This window comes from Melanotaenia boesemani, chromosome 6, assembly GCF_017639745.1.
Source record: "Melanotaenia boesemani isolate fMelBoe1 chromosome 6, fMelBoe1.pri, whole genome shotgun sequence".
Lineage (NCBI taxonomy): Eukaryota > Metazoa > Chordata > Actinopteri > Atheriniformes > Melanotaeniidae > Melanotaenia > Melanotaenia boesemani.
Window position 1 is genome coordinate 30,615,353 of NC_055687.1, and position 20,964 is coordinate 30,636,316.

Sequence of the window (20,964 nt, forward strand, 5' to 3'; positions counted from 1 at the left end):
AGAGCTGCAATTTGGATCCGCCCTCATTTCAGCACCATGGAGAGCAAACTGCAAGCTGTTTGCCTTCATGCGCGTCACTGTACGCAAAGATCTGTGTGGAATGAGACAGCTGTACACGCACACGCTAGCTGTCGAGCTTATCAACGTGTCCTGTATAAAAGATATTCCAGACTAGAGTGTAAAAAAAAAAAACTGGAAATTTTGTGGATTTATGCAAGACCAGAATGTAGCTACATTCATGAGCATCAATCTAGGTGACACGTCTAAAAAATTGCTCCAGTATGCTTCACGGTTGCCTGTCTATAGTCCGTGTTCTGCATGTTCCCATATGATTGAGGGGCTTCAGTGGTTAAGTAACCCCCCCCACCCCCCCCCCCCCCCCCTTGTTATGTAACACTCTTGGGATGGCAGGCACATTGTGCGCGCAGTGGTCTTGATTCTCGTCCAGTCGTTTGTGTCGTCAGTCTGCACTCAGCACTCAGTAGAGAGGAGAGGCTGGCACCACCAGCACCGCAACGAGTTTTCCTTTGTGCTTCAGCTGACGCGCATCCTTCCGAGAGGAATCACCATCAAACATCAAGGTAGGTGCTTTAGGTTGTTTTCGTTTGGAAAAGAGATCAACCCGAACCCGACTGGTTATTCTGACAAGTCAAAAAAAAAAAAAAAGAGAAATGAAACTGAGATTGGGATCAGGTGGGCAAAGGAAGAGCTGTTTACAAGTTCAGAACGCGGTTGTCTTTTTAGAATTATTTAACCATGTTCAGAAATCTTACGTTTTTTGAAGATGTTGGACGAAATCTGTTCATTTTGGGTTTAAAGTTGGATATACGTATGTTTTTTTTCTGGATGGATCTCCATGCTCGAGGAAAACATTCCCTTCACTGCCACAGAAAACAAAACAAGATCTCATTTCTGAACAGAGGGTGACTAAATAAATAAATAATATACCTAAACTGTTTCTGTTATTGTCCGAAAATATCACCAAATAAACCCTGACACTAGTCATTCAAATGACTGTGAAGTCAAACGTAAACAAAGGGAAGCATGTGAACATATGAGAGGACATCAGGTTCTTTCACTGGGAAAGTGGGACTATCGTCACACAAGTTAGGTATTTTTTTCTTTTTGAAGAAGAATTTTGTGGGGGCTTTTACACTACAGAAAATAGATAGTACAAGGGATCATCAGAGAAGTTTACTGTTTTTTAGATGCACAACAGGATCTGTTTAGTCATGAAACTGATTAATTTTAGTTTCAGACTGCAATATAGTGAAAGTGAAAAAGTGCCCTGTGATGACATCATGCAGTGATAATCAGTCTGTTTATGTGCTGATGAGCTTAAGATAGAGACTGCAAATAACATGCTTCACACAAAAATATGACAGAAAAACATCTATATGGCACATCATACACCTTTCATTTCTGTAAAATACTTAAAAAGCATCAGATTTAACTATGTAAACAAAACACATATACCTACAGCATCATGAGGTTAATGGCAAAAATAGAGTAAACATCTCTAGTTTTGTCCATGAGTATGATAAACATTACAAACCCCACACTTTCAGATGGATTAAGGGAATTATTATCAACGCCCACTCCATGCTGTTTTAAGAGTGGACCATCTGGATGAGAGGAAGAGCTCCAGTGGAGGCTTACAGATTTGTTTATCAGAAGCTCTCAGACAGCTTTTATAGCTCCTCCTCTTTTAGTGCATCAACTGTAACATCTAAATCTGTTTCATAATACATTTCTGGAGAAATTGTGGTTGATGCCTGCGAGGAACTTGGTTGTTAGGTACTTAGGAGAGCTGAAAATCCTGTGTTTGCAACTTCAAGCATGCTTAGCCTGTTACTCAGCAGGCAGCCACTCAACTTTGTCTGGAGTTAAATATAATCCCATCTCAGGGGCCTTGCGTTTAGATTCGGTCCAAAGAAGATCAAACTTGTGCAAACTTTTTTTCTTTCAACTAAACCTTACCGTGTAAACCGTCACTAAATACTGAAATAACTCTAATATTGAATCAATAGAACTGAATAAGGCATTATTACTGTAATTTAAAAATATTTTGCACCATAAAGAATCAACAACAGTTATCAGTCTATCCATCCCAGTTGCAACACAGCTGAAGAAGCCTCTGACTGAACACACTTCATCATTTGATAATTGTAATAGGTGTGTAGTGGTGTCCATTATCCTTTTTCATAACCAGCTCCAGAGACTCCAGAAGAATCCACAGAATGAGCCTATGTTTTTTGTGAGTTTTTGGATTATCTTTTTCAGTTTCTTTAAGTCTCTGGCTGTGACGGTGCTGCTCCAACAGATGGTTGTAAAGCAGATTGCATTTTCCACCACAGACTTATAGAAGAAATATGGCATCTTGCTCCAAATTTTTAATGACCTAAGCTTTCTCAAGAAGTAGACTCTAGTCAGTCTGGTCAGTGTTGCATTTTCAGTTCAGTCTGTTGTCCAGGAGAACACCCAGGTACCTGTAGTACTCCACCACCTTAACATCTTATTCCAGGATGGGAATAGTATTTGGCTTATCCCTATTAAAGTCCTTTACCATCTCCTTTACCTTGGTTACACTTAAGACTGGGTGACACAGCCTCTCAAATTGATCCTTGTTTGCCAGGTCAGCTCTACTTTTGAACTGTATTAAAAGCACTGAAGAAATTAAAGAACAGGACCCTTACAGCAATAATTGGTTTATTCCAAGTCATCTTTAACAGCAATCCCTGGATGATGAGCAAACTGTTGTAGGTCCTTAAAGGTGTTCACTCATAGATATTAATGTTGTTTACAAAGCATGACTCATTTCTAGATGAGTCATGCTTTACTATTTTCCCATTATTTTTCACCCATCAGTCAGAAGCAGCATTAAAAGCCTCTGGGTTACATCAGATATATCTCAGGGATCATTCTCTGTGAAACGTGAAAGCCTTTACCATGTATCTCTTTTTTTCCTTAAACACAAGTTGTTTTTGTCTTTGCTTTGGGTTTAAAAATGATGTTTGAGTTTTAAAAATGCCAGCTGATAGAAAAAAAGGCAACAGTATGTGTTTCGGTGCATCATGCTCCCCCAAAGTACATTTGTTAGCTCAAGCACAGAATGTTCTTTCAGCTTGAGTTAAAAATAAATAAATAAATAGTATGAAAGCTAGTATATCAGGATGAGCAAAGCACGCTGCACTCTGTGCAAATTTAGACACAATTGCTTCCATCTAGCTCAAGTTGTACATGCAGCCTTTTTCCACGGTTGCTATGAGTGTTGCTAGGGTGTGGATGCTCAGCCTTGGTGCTCATAATCAGATTCTGCCATGTTGGTGTGCCAGGCTAGTGTGGATTGTGATAGCATTATGATGCTGTGGATGTTTAAAAACAAAAGTGAAACTGTAAGAAAGGTAGTGCAAGCCACCTAAGACATCCATCTATTTTTGAAAATTAGATGGAGTTTGATTCCCCTGACTCTTTGGTCTATTTTTGCAATCTGCTTCAGGGCCTTTGATGGTCTTCAAATAAGATTTTGCATAAGTCTGGGTTAGACATAAAGGGATATCAGGATGTGATATTAGGACATCAGATGGTTGTGTTAGTTGAAGTTGAATGATTAAAGTAGGATTAACATTAGTCAATCCGAAATTTAAAGAAAAAAGATTACCTGCTGGAAGCAGAGAGCGTGAGAAAAGGTTGGGATTTATTCAAGCAACAGTAACATGCAGACTTTAGGGTCAATGACATCATTCCTAACAGAAAAAAACATGCGTGCGCTTATGTAACTGGCCCCCTTTGACAGTCACCATCACAGAGGAAGTGATGTGATTGTGTAAGGTTTATCCAAGCATGAGAGAAATCTGCATTATTTAGCTCTTTGCATCAATAAAAAATGTTTGTGTCTTGTTTAAGTGTGGACACGAAACAGGAAGTTCAGAGTCAGACAAGTTTCTCGCCTTCCACTGCACAGCAAACTCTTTTCAAAGAGGATCTAATATCACCTCATCATCCTTTATATCTCACTGATTGAAGCACTTTGTTGCTGTTGGCAGGCAGCTCTGCAGCTTTGGCCCAGACAGCTGATAGCAAGCGTTTTCATACTGAGCTTCATGATTATGATGATTTGGATGTAAAAGCAAAACAAGAAAAGAATATAAGTCATTATCTTTTATTTATTTATTAAATTGAGTTATTGTAAATCTACAGTTTTGATAATGTAAATGTGTTTTTTTTTTCAGTTATTTCATTCTACTTTATTGTGAAGCACATAAGGTTGTTCATTTTTAGCATTTCTATTTGTTTTATAAGGTCAGAAATTCTGTGAGTTTTGGTCACGGCTGGCTCCAGGCTCGTGCCATCTGTACCAGGCAGGTTGTGCATTGTGAGTGTAGAGTGAGATTTAGTGGCGTAATAGAGTTCAGACAGAGGGCTGTTGTTTATTGAGGGTTTGATGGCAAAATGCAACCATGCAAATGATTCTAAGAAAAATGACTCAGCAGATTTTTGTCTTCTTGTCCATTCATTAGGGGAGAAAGCTGTGAAACACAATGGGACCATTTCAGGAATATGAGGTGAGTCTGATCATTGCCTCTATAGGCTGAATGGGATGACAATAACCACATATGAGTACCTTATTTGTGAGAGAGCAATACAGTGATGATAAATATGTATAAACTGTGACATTTTAATAATCAGGCAATCATTGACTTATATAAAGAAAATTATTTTGATGTGGTTCATTAACATCTGCCCCTTGCTGATGTTTAAATAGGAAAAGAAATCACCAGAGAAAGGAAGCCCCCGAAGCCGCATCCCACGTTTGGTTCTTCACCCCTTCCGACCAAAAGACAAAGGATCACCTCAGTCTGATTCCCCCTTCTCGGAGGAGGAGGGTAAGGAGTGTGACATCAGCTCTGACCACTCCAAGAGGACCATCAGCACAAACAGTTTTTGCTCTGGTAAGATGTTGTGCTCCAGTCCTAGATCAGCTGAGGTTATTAATCTTTGGCTTTTTGACCATGATCATATACAATCTTGAACATACAATGTAAAGTTCTGATGAAACACTACATGAACAAAACTGACTGAATATTTTGTAACCAGCTCCAGTTGCAGGCTTTCAGATTTCAGGTTGTATTACAGTGCTGTTGGATGATTAATTTTTTAGCAGGGGTTATGCAATCATAAACAGATAATGCATCTTTGTGTTTTTATTCACCCAAACTGGCTCCAGTTAACAAACAGAGCAAGAACATGGCACAAAAGTGCCTGTGTGTTAGCAGAGGAGATGAGCCATTGTGCAAGCTGAACCTTGAACTCTGACTGACTGCTTGTGTTCGCTGCCTGCTCTGCTTGTTCGCGGCTGTTACCTTCTATATGCCTGTTTGCGATAGATGACACCGGCTGCCCCACTAGTCAGTCTGTGTCCCCCTCCAAAACCCCGTCAGGCTCAGAGCAGAGTGCCCATGGATCGCCGATACTCCCAGAGCGCAAAACCAAAGTGAAGAGGGTAAGGGTGATGACCGAGGGCAGCAGTGAAGCACGAAGCACACCAAGGCACAAGAGGGAGCTGAGGTCGGCCATGAAAACCAGAGGTAAAAAAAAAAAAAGTGTACAAAGAGTTGGAAAGCAAACTTTATTAAAGACTATTATAAGGCTGAAATTCACCTTTGACCTTCAGTATTAAGCTTGGACCTGTATCTAGCTCTTATTCAACATCAATTCAGAATTAAGGCATTTATTCACAGATTTCTACACAAGACAGCTTTTTTTTAAAATACCTTGCCAAAGTTACCTGAAGATAAAAGTACAGTAATCCTTTATTTGTCACATGCCATGAGGCCACGAACAAACACTGGCAGGGTCAACCCAACCTGCTTGAGATGAGACTGGAATGAAATGTCATCTGTGCATGTGTGCACTCAGATAAGATTAGTCAGAAACAGTGCATGCTGTTTACCTCCAAATTTAGTTTCCTCCCCCTGATTATGAGTCAAAGTTAGAAGGAGAGCTGATTGGTTGTGGAAAAATTCAGGAGCTTAGCCAATTAGTCTGATTAGTCAAAGGTTACTACACTGACTGAATGCCTAGAGTCTTATTTGACTCACCAAGTAGTGGAGAGTCACAAAGTTTTGAGCTATTTTTTTTGTCACAGTTATCACAAGACACTATGGTGTTGTTTGATGGGAAACGGTGTTTCTCAGGTAGGACTTGGGCTTATTTTATTCTGGCAGCTCATTTTATTAACTTCTCTTTACCAGCCAAATTGCTCCTTGGTCTTATTGTGCCACCTTTATTGAACATTTGAGCAAACTCTTACTAATAAATTCTGTCTATGTATTTATGAACTTCTAGATGCTCTTCCCTTCAAATTCACTCTCTGCAAAAGCAATAGTAAAAATTGTGGGAAATGACCCACCCAAAAAGCTGGACTCATGTAAAAAAAAAACAAAAAAAAACAGAATAAATCAGCCCAACTTGATTCTGCAGTAAATCCTATAACGTAATCAAATTGAATGTTTTGGGGGGTAGAAGGCAAACTGTAAAAAGTTTAATTTATTGAGGCATTTTTTTTTTTTTTTTTTTTGAGTATTTCATTCTCGTTAGCCCTGAAACAACATTATTATTATTTTTTTTATTATTATTATTATTATTATTATTTATTGAGAAGATGTGGATGTTATATTAAGGTGTGTGGCATGGACAAATTTTAAAACCAAATTAAATTCAGGATATTTGGTTTAATATGCTAAGCTAGTGCTATTTGTTTATAATTTTCTTTTCAGCCATATGTATTTAATTTTACATGGACAAACTTACTTAAGATCGAAAATATTTAAACACTTAAAATAAAAGTTCACAAAACATTTCACAGAAATCTCATAAGTAGATTAATAAATATAGCTAAAGTTTCGGCTAAGGCCAGCTGTAGTTACCTCACAAACTACGTGATATAGCCATTTTACTTGAACTTTAGTCGTGCTGTCTGAGAACCGTGCTGTTATGTCTTTACGTGTAATTAGCTGGACTAGGTTGGGACTGCAAGCAGGTAGTGAAATATTAAACGTGTTTTTTCACGTTTTAATTTTGGCTAAAAACTACTGACATGTTGAGCGAGCTCATTGTATGTGAAATATTTTATAAAAGCTACTTAAATCTTATTTTAGCTAACTGGCTATTAGCAAGTTAATATTAGCAAGTCTCGTGCCAATGTTGACAAAGTAACAGCCGAGAAAGAGTTTCAGCATTTCTTCGTGTAAAATGCCTTGACATGGCTGTTTAACCAAATTATTTTTTATATATAAATAGTTTTTTAACGACCTTAAGCGTCTCATTAAATTCAGTTCAGCTTTACTCAAGTTATCTCAAAGCATTTTTACAGATGCAGTCCATCATGACCAAATATGGTACGGGAGCCATTCATGAATGATTCATTAAAATGCTATATAAACTTAATGTAAGCCTGCCAGCATGCTGACACATTGTCTGTCCCTGTAGGTAGTGAGGCAGATTTCAGCTCCTCCAGCAGCACAGGCAGCTTGAAGGCCCGGGAAAGCCTGGTGTCCAGTTCAGTTGGGAAGAAGGCTCCTTCACGCAGGTATCTTTAATGTCATTTATAAGTATTAATGGGCCACCAACAGACCAAAAACGCCTGGTCGCTACACGTTTAAACAAGAATAAATGTTGAAAAATGTTGCTTATTCTAAAGAACACTTCTGTATAAGTTGTATTTGTTTTTAATACCTTTTTCTTTTTCTTTTTTTTTCTCACCCCCCCCCCCCAATTCAAATCTTTTTAAAGTCGTGGCACTTACATCCGTCCACTGCCAGTGTTTAAACCACCTGGACACCTAACAGCCAACCGTGATGCAGAACTCTACGCTCCCTACAGGACCCCTCCCAGAGCCACATCCTCAACCACCAACAGCAGCAGCTGCAACTCGAGCCCCACCTCTAGGTACTCATCATGGACTTCCCGTCGTGCATCTTTTAAATCCAGGAAGATGGATTGCAAATGTCAAGTTGAATATTCTGATTAGACCTACATTTTTTTTTCACTTTGATCTTTTATTACGGTCATTTAAGTGACTCATTCAATGCAACTTACAAGTTAGGAACAAATTGGGGAGAAAGAAGCAAAAATGTGTGTTCAGTATTTTGTTCAGGGACATTGCAACATGTGAACTAAAAGTTCAGGAATCAAAATGGCAACCCTCTAAATGAAATAAAATCTCATGTTCTGAGCTACTGCTCTTTGGTTTATCACAAATTTCCACTTGCTTTGAGGGGAAAGCAGTTGGCTTTGGAGATGGATTTGGACTATGGGTCAGACAAAAGGCAGCATAACCTTCAGTGTGTGGGTGGCTGGATTAAGTTCAGACTGTTATCATTTCCTCTCTTGCAGCTGGCTGGGATTATATCGGTCATGGTTTGGCTGTAGTTGGGATTAGAAGATTTTCTGAATATTACCCAGTCACCATACTGACGGAAACCAATGCAGAATTAAATTAAGCGCACCTTGGTTTAAAAGAGAGTGGAGGTTCATGAATTTTTCAGACTAGCTGAACATGGTGTTTTCGTTTCTACAAGGGCTTCAGAGTGCACATTGTTTTAAAGGTTTGACCTAAAGATTTTCTCTCAGATGTTAAAAACATTCAACCAACAGTCTTCAATATTTTGTGCAGGGACAAAAATCTGCCACATTTAGCTCATGTTCCAGCCTCCATAATGAATTCTAATCCTGAGCTGTTGTCACTTTAAGGCATCCCATTTGTCAGCTTTCCTCTGCCTGGCTAAGTGTCATGTGACATCTTTTCCCCATGCTAGCTTCTCCTGGGCTGTTTCTATTTTTGGCAGGGATGCAGAGCATTCACATCAAAACCTCAAGAATCTCAGGTTGCTAGGATATTGTGGAAGACACTCATATGCTGTTTGTATCTGTTGTAGGGGAGAGAGGGGGAAAATAAATCCTTTAATCACTTTTTTTTGACTGAGTTAAATTACTGATAATGGGACATCTAAAGGAGAAATTAATGTTGATTCAATTTTCTGTACATTTTGAACGAGGTAATTTCTTCAACTTTTTATGTTTGTTACTATCCTGACTACCTGAGCAGTAATCCTGTGTCAGACAGTAATTCCAGGCTTCAAGGAGCATCTGCCTTGACAGCACTCTTAACCAGACTAATTACCTTTCAGCAGAGTCATTTAGCTTTTTACAAGTCAAATGTTTTTTCTGCTAGTTAAAGATGTCTAGTGCAGGAGTGATCAATAATCGGTAGAAGAGAGGTAAAACACATTTTTTCCTCTTACTTCCATTGTCAATGTTGTCTCTCTGCTCAGCAGAAGAGTGAGTTTGGGCCACTACCACTCCTGTAAAGACAACCATGGCATCAGGCCCCCGAACCCTGAGCAGTACCTGACCCCTCTGCAGCAGAAGGAAGTGGCCATCAGACACCTGAAGACCAAAGTGTTGGAGTCGGAAAACAGAGTTCGTGACAGGTTAGCAGCACAGTAGCTCCTTTGGTTGTAATGAGGGTGGGGTTGATGCCTAGAGGCGCTCTGCTCAAGAGGAGCTCTGCTGAAGCGTGAACATGTTGTGAACCAATGGGGTAATGACTATTGCACAACACACAAACTTAATATTGGATGCATTTTTTTAAGAAGAAACTTTCATTATAAAGGAAGTTTTTTTTTTTTTTTTTTTTTTTTTTTTTTTTTTTTTTTTTTAAATGTGCATTTAGATTAGTGCTACTTGTATATTATTATTGGCCAAAAGCCAAACGGCTTAAATCTGCATAAAAACTATTTTTTCTTTTTAAATGTCAGATTGTTTAATTGCATATCAACTAATGCAGAAAATGAGTTCACAGGTTTAACACTACTTTCCCCAGTTTAACCTTGTTAAACTTTGTGTTAAAGTTCAAGCAAAACAAAGCAGAATCAGTGTGACTGTACTTCAGTGCAACATTTTAATGGAAAGGAACCATAAACAGTACCTATGCTGTGGGTAATAAAAGATTTATTTAGCTATTGGATTTAAAATAAAGTGGAAGTGCTTAAAGTCAATTAAAGCTGCTTGGATTTGGCTGCAAAACATGAATGTCGCAATGTTCAGATAAAGGGTACTCCAAAACGGTTACTGTTTTTTATTTGGTCTGATTTGTTAGGGAGTTGGAGATTGAGGAGCTTAAGACCCAGCTTGGCAGGATGAGGGAAGACTGGATTGAAGAGGAATGCCACAGAGTGGAGGCTCAACTGTCCCTCAAAGAAGCCCGCAAAGAGATCAAACAGCTCCGTCAGGTAGTGGAAACCATGAAGAGCAGCCTGATGGAGAAGGATAAGGGAATACAGAAGTACTTCATTGATATAAACATCCAAAACAGGAAGCTGGAGTCATTGCTCCAGAGCATGGAGCTAGCCCAGAGTGGCGTCAACCTCCAAGATGAAAACTCCTTGGACTTCATGTGCGACAGCCCCACTGGTGTTGGGAAGAAACTGGTGGGGGAGGACGAGGGTGGGATGGAGTTGGAAGATCAAGGAGCAGAGGCAATGGCGGACAGTGGGCTGCTGGCAAATGATGAGATGGCAAACAGAGCGGACATTTTTGAGCAGGTTTTTATGTCCACTGCCGTAGATTTCAGCCAGGACTCTAGTATTAAACCCGGGGCAACAGAGTCTGAGCCCGGGGTATCTGCCCTGTCAGAAGATGGACAATTGGCTGATAAATCTACTGCAGCCCCACCATCTACTGCAAATGCACTTTCAACCACAGTCACCATCTCTTCAAATACTCCGCTCCAGCCAAACGCAGAAGATAAAGGAATCCAGACAGACCTGATGCCTATATCTCCAGACTTGCAGGCTCTCCTCCTCCAGTTGCTTAAATTCCACGGGGCGTCACTGGAGGACACAGCCCCCAGCAGTCTCCTGGGATTCCCAAACCTACCCTCCTCCACTTCCACTCGGCCTGACTTAACACCCCTCCAATCCAGTTTGCCTCCATCGAGCCCCAACACCTCATCCGACTCTGGAGCATGTTGTTCAGAGAGCCAGCGGTTCATGGAAGAGCTGGACTTTGGAGTCCATGAAGAAAAACCTTGTCTGTTTCCTGGACAGACAAGGCGTATGGATGTGGTGGAGAAGCGTTATTGGAGCAGCAGCTTTCTGGTCGACCTGGTAGCAGTAGCAGCACCAGTGCTGCCCACTGTGGCTTGGCTGTACTCCAGACATGGTGTGGATGGAAGCGGTCCGGTGTACAACATTGCAGCACTGATCAGGGGATGTTGCATCATGGGATTGCACTCCCTTCGTCATGTCACTCACAGGCCGGATGTGTGATTTAACTTCCAACCCGCATGCATACGCCTAACTTTGAGCTAAAAGCACTTAAGCATCTTTTCAAGAGTATTTATGAAATCCGTTTTTGTTCACTTGATGAGATAAATGCAGTTCTATTAGGTCCAGCACTGTTATTTTGCACTGTACAGTTGCCATGGGGATGGTGAGTGGTGACATGAAAGGGATTATTTATAACAGGGTTTATGTATTTGTAATTTCCATTTCTAACCAGATCATCTGGGTAGATGGTTGTGTTGTTGTCCTATGGTGTCTCCAGTTTTTTAAAGGAAGTTCTTTATGTTAAGATTACTATATATTTTCTTTTCAAGAAGAAGACTGAATGCTGCTGTTGTGAAATGTTTGTGCTACTGTTGAAAAAGCAACCTTCAGCCAAAGCTTTGTCTGTTCACTGTTTTGTGAATCCTGCCCCCCACCCCTTCCTCCTAAGGAGTAGAGCTTTACTCTGTACAGCCTGTGTATTGTTCATAGAAATAAGTTGATGCTTCAAAGCAGCTGTCACTTGTTATGTGCCTGAGCTATGTGCAATACTGGTTTACATGAAATGTTCTAGCATCTTTATTAAAGCATGATTATTCTGGGCATATTTGGACTTATGAAAATTTTGTCTGACTCTAAAGTTTACTATAAAAGGCCTGTTAAAATTGGAGTTATTTTCTTCATTTTGTACACAAATAAAGAAGGTGGGTGAGGAAATCTCTAATTTAAACCAAAGTTCAACCAATTTATCTTGCATAAAGGCCGTCTGTCTGTGTTTTCAGCCATCCCCTGGGTTGTGGAGCTGAGCATGTAGAGTGCATTAGATCCACTTTAGTGGAATCTCTCAGAAGCTATAAAATGCTGTCTGTACTCCTACCTAAGCAAAACTGGGTCAATGCCAGCATGCAGAAGTCGGTCCACAAAAACTACCAATGCTTCTTACACCAATATTTATCCACAACTGATGACAAAAGCAAAGTATAAATATGCCAAACATCTTCCTTTTTACTGTGACTTAATATCTACTGCCATATGATCTGCTGTTGTATAACGATGACCTCTTCAGCTCATACAGCATCAAAGAAATGAGTCATGCTGTAATCCCCACACCAGTCTGTGGAAGCCAGATTAAATGAGTGGGCAGCAGTGGTGGTAAGCCTGAGAACACACCAGTTTTGTAACATCCGTAGATGTGAGTCTGCATCCATGTGGATTATTCCCTCTCCAAAGACTGATTTTTCCTTTTTTGAAAGTAGGTCAGTCTCAGAGGTTTTTGGCAAGCAGGCAGCGTCCCCAGGCAGATGGGAGCGATATCATTAGCATCGGTGGCAGGGTGGGATAGCTACAGCTGAATGATGACAGCTATCTGTCAGATAGCTGACTGGTGCTAATGCTAACATAAGAATGGTGACTAACAATATCATTTTCACTGCTTTTTATTAGCCTCAACATGCTAATAACAGTTGAAAGTAGCATTTCCCATAAAGTCATCCAACTCAAAGATATGAATCCTTGATCTTTATTAAAAACTTCAGGACTGAAACCACAAATACACAATCTCTCAATTCTGATCTCATTTTACCAAGTAAATCCTCCTTTATGCTCAACTCACTAGCATTTTTAACATAGTCATACAGTGAAAAAGGCAAGAGAAAATAAAAAGGGGGGGTAGCAATGATTCTTTAGAGAAAACTCAAATGTGCAAAATGGAAAAAAAAAGCAACATGCTGTTTTTCTTCAATGTAACACACAGGGCATAACTTCTAAAAAAACAAACAAAAAAACCCTACAAATCTATATTTGCTGAATTCCCTCAATATGAACACTGGCTCATTAAGTTAAAACTGACCATGCATTAATTATGGGTTTTAACAGAATCACTACCTCCGAGTATTCAGCAGATCACCCGATAAATATGCCTGGTGTCTCATTACCTGCAAAGCTTCATAACAGTAGCACAGAGTAAGAATTTGCCTACTTCCCACCACTTATCACTCATAAACAGTAATACTGTGTCATGTCTTATTAAAGTTTCTTAATCCTGCAATGTTTCCATGACAACAATGGCACTGTTAGTAAGTTTTCACGCCCTGATCAGGAATTTCATTACACAAACACATAAACTCAGTCAAATCATTAACTTCAACTCTTCAATTTCAGAAAGCAAATCTTTATCTTTATCTTTCTGAGTAAAGTAATTGGTCTGAGGTTCTGCTACGATCAACATTTATGATTTATTATAAAAACTGCACCTTCAATCTACAGTATCTCGCAGGAGTGAGTACACCCCTCACATTTTGCAAATATTTTAGTATATATCTTTTCATTGGACAACACTATAGAAATGAAACTGACATACAGAATATCAAAGTTTAGTTTCTATAGTGTCCCATGAAAAGACGTACTGAAATATTTGTAAAAATGTGAGGGGTGTACTCACTTCTGTGTGTCAAACAATTAACGACAAAAAGCGAGATTACCTCCCTTCAAAAAACATGTACTGATCCCTGGATAGTTTCCATCAATGTCAAAATGGGACATATGCAGTTAGTCAATGGTTTACCAGTAGCCATGAGGTTACCATAGGAACCCACAGCTATAATTCATAGTTGGGCTAGATTTCAATTTGTGATTAACCAATCTGCCGTTTACCATTTTAATGTAGATTTCCAGTGTAGTGAGGGCTACAGAGCGCATAGACACCATCAAGCAACATTCATTAAAAAAGAAAATAAATCAAAACACAGTTTTTAGACTCTGAAAGACAAATATAAAAACATGATAATCAGAAAAGATGTCACTGGTTTACAGTGATGCATAAAATAAATTACACTCCTTTGTCATTTGAGGCCATAAAAACAAAGAAAAGGAACCATACTCAAGAGTTTTAAAAGATAAACGGCACCTGTTTATTTACAATTGCTCAAGAAGAAAGATATGATCTTATGATACCTATCAGATTCAAGAGAATCTAAATGCCTTACAAAGTTGTGTTTAACCTTTACTCTATGATGATCCTAATTCTCCCTTAAAGACCTCTCCACATGAGTACACTGTGCTCGCGAGACTGATGCATTGTACAGTGCTGCAGATGAAAAACGGAGCAAAATGGTTGCTGTGAATCAAGAGGAGGACAGTTTGCAAACAGACAAATAGTGTATGATCATAATCCCAGTTGGTTTGATGACAAAGGAAAAAAAATGACAGATCTAGTGTCTTTGCCTTTGGCTCAAAACAGAGCAGTTCAGAAATGTTAGGAGAGCTTGACGGCAATCTTCTGTTCCTTCTTCATCATCCTCTGAGCCTCTTTCTCCATCTTTTTCCTTTGCTGTTCCATGAATCTCTTCTCCCTCTCAGCCATCTTCTGTTGCCTTTTAAAAGGAAAAGAAGCAAGACAAACACTGTTGTAACCTGTGCTGTTACAGAGCCGACAGTGGAAGTCAGATCAGCCGGTACTGGGAAAAACAGTCCTGTTCCTTGTGCGCTTCAAATTGTAATAAAAGTGCACACTGCCACCTGCTGGAAAGTAAATTGGTCTACACTCTTAGTAATTTCAGATAATCTGTTGATCAAGTTTCAGTCTCTCTTTCTAGCTTTGCTGCCCCCATCCCATTATTTTTAGATGTGTTGCTGCCATCAACATCAAGATCCGTCTCCCATGCAGAAGACTAGAGTTCGATTCCCACAGGGGAGGAATATTAACACTTTCCAGTTGGGTCCTCAGGCAAGACTGTTAATGCTACTGCCTAACCACTGTATACTGTTAGAATAAAAGCATCTGCTAAGTGACTGTAATGTAATTTACATGTTACAAACTTTTCTTTTTAACCAGTGTTGTGTTCATATCAACATGGGGGCTAGTCTTCCCCAGCTACCATCAGATGAGAGGCAGGGTGTACTGTGGACAGGTCAGCAGTCCATCACAAGCACAAAAATTCCCCACAACCTAGATTTGAACCACAAACCTTCCTGCTGAGAGACAACAGTGCCATTTATGTGAGGTTAATATTTATTGGGATTCTCATTTAAAGTATGTAACGCTTGTTGTGTTAGCTGTCAGTTCAGCTGATAAACTGAATCCACAGATACATGTGAATGATTACCTGAGCACCTCCTCTGCCTCCCAGGCAGCATCAGATTCATCCTCCCAGGCGTTTGTGTCCTCCTGCCAGTTTTCCATTTCTCCCAGTTCAGCCTGCGCAGATAGACGCTTTGTGATTATATCAGTAAAAATGCGACTTATTGTAGGCCAAAAAAATCCACAATTCATGACTGACTGACTGTTTTAGCTTTAATAAAAGACGGAGAGCACAGATTGTAAACTTTGTTTTGACGTTTTAGAGAGAGGGGGAAAAATGAACTCACTGAGGGTGGACTGAATGTCATCATATCCTGAGAGGCTGCCAACCTGCTGGAGAATCCTGCCGAGCCGTCAGGCACCAGGTAGTTCAAAGGCTCTCTCTTCTTCAATAAGATCTTCAAAAGAGAAACAAGACAAAAAAAGAAAAGAAACTCAGACCAATTTTACAATTATAAAGGAGCAAAAGATAAGAACAAGAGTTTTCTGGTCTGTGCAGTGTCTTGTGATCAGAAGTTTTGAAGTCGTAGTGGTCTCAAACCTAAACCCTGACTCATCTGTGTGGCCTTTGCAGTGTTGCAAACTTAGCGACTTTGTCGCTATATTTAGCGACTTTTCAGTGACTTTTTTTTTTTTCCAAAAAAGCGACCAGTGACAAATCTAGTCACATTTTCTGGTATTATTGGAGACTGAAAGAATGTATATTCTTCTCAATGAGTGGGTACTGCCCAGGCCCCTCCCCCGTCCAGAAGAGGCTTGGTCCTCACGCAGCAGCTCCCAGCTGCCTTCAGAGCAGGAGATGATCGCCTCTGTTTCATGACCAGGCTGAAAATGAAACGTACAAAGCTGCTGCTGGCTGATCCCGTGCTGGCTTCCAACAGATAGTAATGTCTATTATTGAAGAGTGTGAACAACAACATTTAAAAAGTTAAAAGTGCTGTAACATGTTTTTGCAGGCTCCTAATTAAAAAACAAACTACACTTAATAACACCAAACTAAAATAGAAAATAGAAAATATTGAACAAACATTTTTATTCTATTATGATTAATATTATTTTTGGTTCTAAACATTTTCAGGTTGTCTTTTCGTCAAATTTTGCCTCTCCCACGACATCCTTCTCCACGGCAGCCTCTATTACAACTATGTACCAGGCTGATTATGCAAATTAGATGATGACTTCGTTTAGCGACTTTTAGGACAGCAAATACCTGCTTTGCTCACTGAAGAGTTGGCAGCAGTGGGCCTTTATGAAGCAGCTACCGTTGTCATGCAGACCAGTCTCTCTCTCTCGTTATTAATGTTGCTTTACAATTATCGTTTTTTGCTCCAGTCTGCTGTAATGTTGCATCCTAGAGATATCAGAGGTGTGGGCGCTCTTGCCAAAGTTTAACCAAATTCTGCTTGTTTTCTAGTAAAGACCAGAGATTCTCCACTGTGCCCTCCTCATCATATTTGTTGTATGTTTGTTTATTTTCCTTTTCAGAGATTTCCCCAACGTTATTTGGCTGTTGCTCCTCCCTTGAAGCCTGCCTAAGAATATAAGCAAGCTAGAAATAAGACTGGAGACTCAAACGTCTCTCCAGGCCCTTACCAGTCACATCTTGTGGTGTTCAAATATAGTAACTGAGGACTGTTTCTCAACAAACTTGTCTCCAATTTTCTTGGACCTCCAACATTTGTCTGTGGCGTAAAAATTGGTATTAAGATTATTCTTGTTATGCTTTTATGGCATTATTTTAAATCAGGAGTGTCTTTGGCCACCAACCTTTTGCTGCAAAGTTAATAAGTGGCCATCAGTTCTTTAGCTTTGCAACTAAATCCATGATATTATATGATGATATGATATAATATTAGGATTTAATCAGCTCCAGATAAACAGCTGCAACATAAACAGCGTAAATAAAGGAGAATCTCATGGAACCTGATGTATTTATATAAAACCCTGTAGGTGTTGTCAGTTGATCCATTTAATTTTAACAATTGTGCAACCTGGTTGCAATCAGATCAAACGATTGCCATCAGGAAGTCATGCAAAACTGTGACACAGCCAGCAGTCAGCTGATGTTACAGCTGAACAGACTGACATTCTTTTTATTCACAAAGTACAGTCTCATGTTTCAGTCCAGCGTCTATGAGCCAGAAAACAACACCTGAAAAGAGAAAAATCTACTAAATGAAACCAGTCGCCTCGGCTGTGGACTAGAGAAAAATGGTAAGAGGTCTTCGGTATGTACAGAGTATGGCGTGATACTTCATCATTTCAACCAGTGTTTCCTTTTTTCCCTCAAGAAACAGCTGACGTTTCATAAGATCCGTCATGAATAAAACATTTTCTAAAAGGAAAAGTATGAGCAAAAAGTTTTTTCATCAAAATTTCTCAACAATGGGAGGGGGAAAAAACCCTTCAATGAAAATTAACAACTTTAAAATTCTGTCAGACTTACTAAAATATGAGTGTAAATACCTTCTGTGTTTTCCTGATGGTTGGAGTCATGTCTTTAAAGTAGTCGGGTTCTTCTTCTACATCATTGGGTGGGGGAGAAACATTTCCATTGCCACCTTCAATCTTAATACTTGTAGGAGCTTCTTCATCCCAGGAGCTCCACTCTTCAATCTCTGGCTGTGCAGACTAGGAAACCAGATCATAATTAGATCATTTTATTTGTTTAAAGTCAATAAAAATGAAAGCGTAAAGTTTTTCCCGTATGTATTATCTGCAGCTTGTCTCCCAAACACAGAACTGTAACCCCTGACCTTCTCAGTGAAGGTGTAGTTAACTGATGCAGCACTGACCTGTTTTGGTAAAGGTGATGAAAAATCCACCGTTGTTGGGAGAGTTATTTGATCACCACTGAGCTTGCGGCCCCTTCCAGTCCTATAGAAAACAAGTCATTTAATAAAAATCCAATAAAAAGCAACAAAAAGCCATTACCACACACTAATGGAAGTCAGATTTAATGGTTCTATTAACCAGAGCCCTGCCTTACATTTTCTGACCTGTGTTACTGCCCACTTCATTGTTAATATTGTGGATAGACAGGGGATCCTTCTGCAAAGTGCAAGTGCCAGCAGCAGGTGTGGAAAAAGTCAAGGCCAAACGGTCCAGACCTTCTCCTGAAAATGTTTCTTCATGTCCGAAAAACTCTTAAGGTTCATACTGCTACGATGCTGTTTCATGGTCTGTACACCAATGTATTTTTGTTTCCTTGTCTTATTAGAAAGAACAGATTCTCAGTTTTAATCTACAGGAATTAGCTGACTCGAACGGGGTTGCATTGGCAGGTGTGGTTTATTCCTTGATTACGTCTTATTTCATCAATCAAGCAGGTTAAAGGTCTAGAGTTGATCTGAAGGGCTGCTGCATTTCAATATTTAAGGCGGTGTTGTGAACACATGCAGTCAAAGGGGCTCGAAGTACAGGTAAAAAAAAAAAAAAAAAACTTTTTTTTTTATGCTTGAACATCAGATCAACCAGAGTCTGCATCGCACTTTACATTACGACTTCCTTGTAGCCTGTTGTGCACCACCATCCCAGATATAAACCTTTATAAAAAAAATTGTTCTCCATTGTCCTCATTTATTACCATATTTGGAAAGTATTTAAAAAAATTAAAATACATGAAAATATTTAAAAAGTACAGAGAAAATAAAAATCTATATTTACCAGTCTTACACTTGCACGCTGGTAAGCATGAGCTGTTTATACATTCGACATGTTTCAAGCTTGCCTATTATTTTCAGTCAGAAATGCCCTCGACTCCTGGCAACAACACAACTCTTTTGAAATCACATGGAAACAGCTTCATAAGCAATGAAGAGTTGACCTGGTGATTTAATACTTAATAAGAGTCCAGATGAACCTCTCAAATCCTGTCAGGTCTTTTGCTGTTCATTTGTAGGGGCATCACTTTCAAATACTGATCATCTGCTGTAGGCCAGTGTTTTTTTTTTCTTTTGTCCTCCACTTATCCAGTTGCCTTACATTTTTCAAGTACACTAAGAGCCATGTTTTTTGTGACCAAAAGCTTTGCAAAATCACCTCATTGGTGCAAATATACAATCTAATGTCTGTGAAACTGCATTATTTTTTGGAAAGGTCTGTATATGCAGCTAGGGAAATGGAGGGAAAAATGTTTCATTGCAGCAGATTGTTGCCATTATATAAGTTCTCAGTGATACCAAAAACTGGTTCATTAGGTGAATTTTCTCTTCTTTTATGCTAGGTTAGTATTAAGTTGATTAATGAACAAATGAACAAATCCACATTCCTCTGAAAATGGTCTGGTACATGGACTGGCCTTAAAAGTAAAAAAGCAGCCAAAGAAAATTGAAATAAGACATTTAGCGGGCCTGGATAGCTGTTGTTCAAGACTTAAAAATACAGGAGAGCCTTGCTCCTTGGAAGCAGAATATAAGGAAAATTAGTCTTTTGGACGATACTGTTCTTCTATCAATCTTTAAATCTCTTCTTGTGTCCTTACCTGCATATCAGTCTCTTAAAGAAAGACAGTAAGCTGGCTAAGCATGTGCAGATCTTGAACAGGCGAAACTGAGTGATGGCCATGATGAAATTGAGCTGAAGAAAAAGCAAAGTAAAATGTAAGTATTTGAATTTAAATGGTGAACAAAACATGCTTCGTTCGACCATTAAATGTAGTTTTAAGAGCATCAATAATACAGTGAATAAGCATTGGCAAACTGACCAAGAGTTTGTCTTAAATAAGAAATATATCCGTGTATTTAAACATATTGTACCAACAAGCGTTCATAAGCTTAAACACCGAGACACTACCATTTAAATATTCTTGCATGTTATTCATCTTAACATCTAGCTAGGACTGACGCTGAATTGTGCAGTATCTTTTATAGAATAAACGATAGCCAAAACCATATTTCACGGTAGGCTTTTCATATCTTAGCTCTCCTAAAAATAAATACTCACCTAGCAAGTTATTTGAACGCAAATACTTTCTTCTCGAGTCAGAAGAGACAAGTTCATTTATTTGCTAACCGTTGGTTGCTAGCTTAGCCCACTAGAAAACATATTTCTGAACCCTTTAGAATTCTTTCTGAAAGGACACATTAGCGCCGACAAATAATATCACTGTTGTGACCAAATCAAGCATGTGACGGCTTTCCACGTCAATGCAGTTTCATTACAAAACTCCTAAATTTGTGTCGTCGCTCGTCTACGTCCCATGGCTGCCATCTTTGAACTGGGAGGAGCAGGAACAGGGAAGTAGCAACCAACGTGACACTGTTGCATTCGGGTGCTGTCGGAAAATCAGGAGTAAATCAGGAACGAAAGTGTCTTCACAAATGGTTTATGAAAATACTTTATATACTGAAATTAGCATACAATAGCTTTTCTAATGGTTACCCACTGATCTGAAAAATATTTACCATGTAAGTGATTAAAAAATTATGCTAAAATTCTAAGTTGTCTGTACTTTATACAAATTTTAGAGACTCTCTGTAATTTGATAATCTGAATGAGTGTATTTATCATTGTTCCTTATATTTGTGCGATACAAAACAAATAATATATGAAATG

At 39.2% G+C, this 20,964-nt stretch overlaps 2 protein-coding genes across 7 annotated transcripts; one reads left to right on the top strand and one right to left on the bottom strand.

The window, feature by feature from the left end:
* Positions 1 to 432: 432 nt before the first annotated feature.
* On the top strand, positions 433 to 11,948 carry sybu (syntabulin (syntaxin-interacting)). Of its 6 annotated transcripts, none has more exons than XM_041987258.1 (8): positions 433 to 581; positions 4,521 to 4,565; positions 4,766 to 4,952; positions 5,388 to 5,588; positions 7,492 to 7,591; positions 7,795 to 7,950; positions 9,336 to 9,494; positions 10,163 to 11,948. In XM_041987258.1, the coding sequence occupies exons 2-8, from the start codon at positions 4,542 to 4,544 to the stop codon at positions 11,331 to 11,333; spliced, it is 1,998 nt and encodes a 665-aa protein (XP_041843192.1). In that variant the 5' UTR covers positions 433 to 581; positions 4,521 to 4,541; the 3' UTR covers positions 11,334 to 11,948. The 6 variants fall into 6 exon arrangements, with proteins under 6 accessions (XP_041843192.1, XP_041843194.1, XP_041843193.1 ...); XM_041987260.1 differs by having other exon boundaries at positions 5,442 to 5,588; XM_041987259.1 differs by having other exon boundaries at positions 434 to 581; positions 9,339 to 9,494.
* An 885-nt stretch (positions 11,949 to 12,833) lies between these two features.
* Positions 12,834 to 20,642, bottom strand: ebag9 (estrogen receptor binding site associated antigen 9). The gene is made up of 7 exons (XM_041987265.1): positions 20,353 to 20,642; positions 19,892 to 19,986; positions 18,204 to 18,285; positions 17,875 to 18,039; positions 15,696 to 15,806; positions 15,434 to 15,525; positions 12,834 to 14,701 (listed from the first exon to the last, which is right to left on the bottom strand). Exons 2-7 carry the CDS (start codon positions 19,972 to 19,974, stop codon positions 14,584 to 14,586), a joined length of 651 nt encoding a protein of 216 aa, XP_041843199.1. The 5' UTR covers positions 19,975 to 19,986; positions 20,353 to 20,642; the 3' UTR covers positions 12,834 to 14,583.
* Between the last annotated feature and the right edge of the window lie 322 nt (positions 20,643 to 20,964).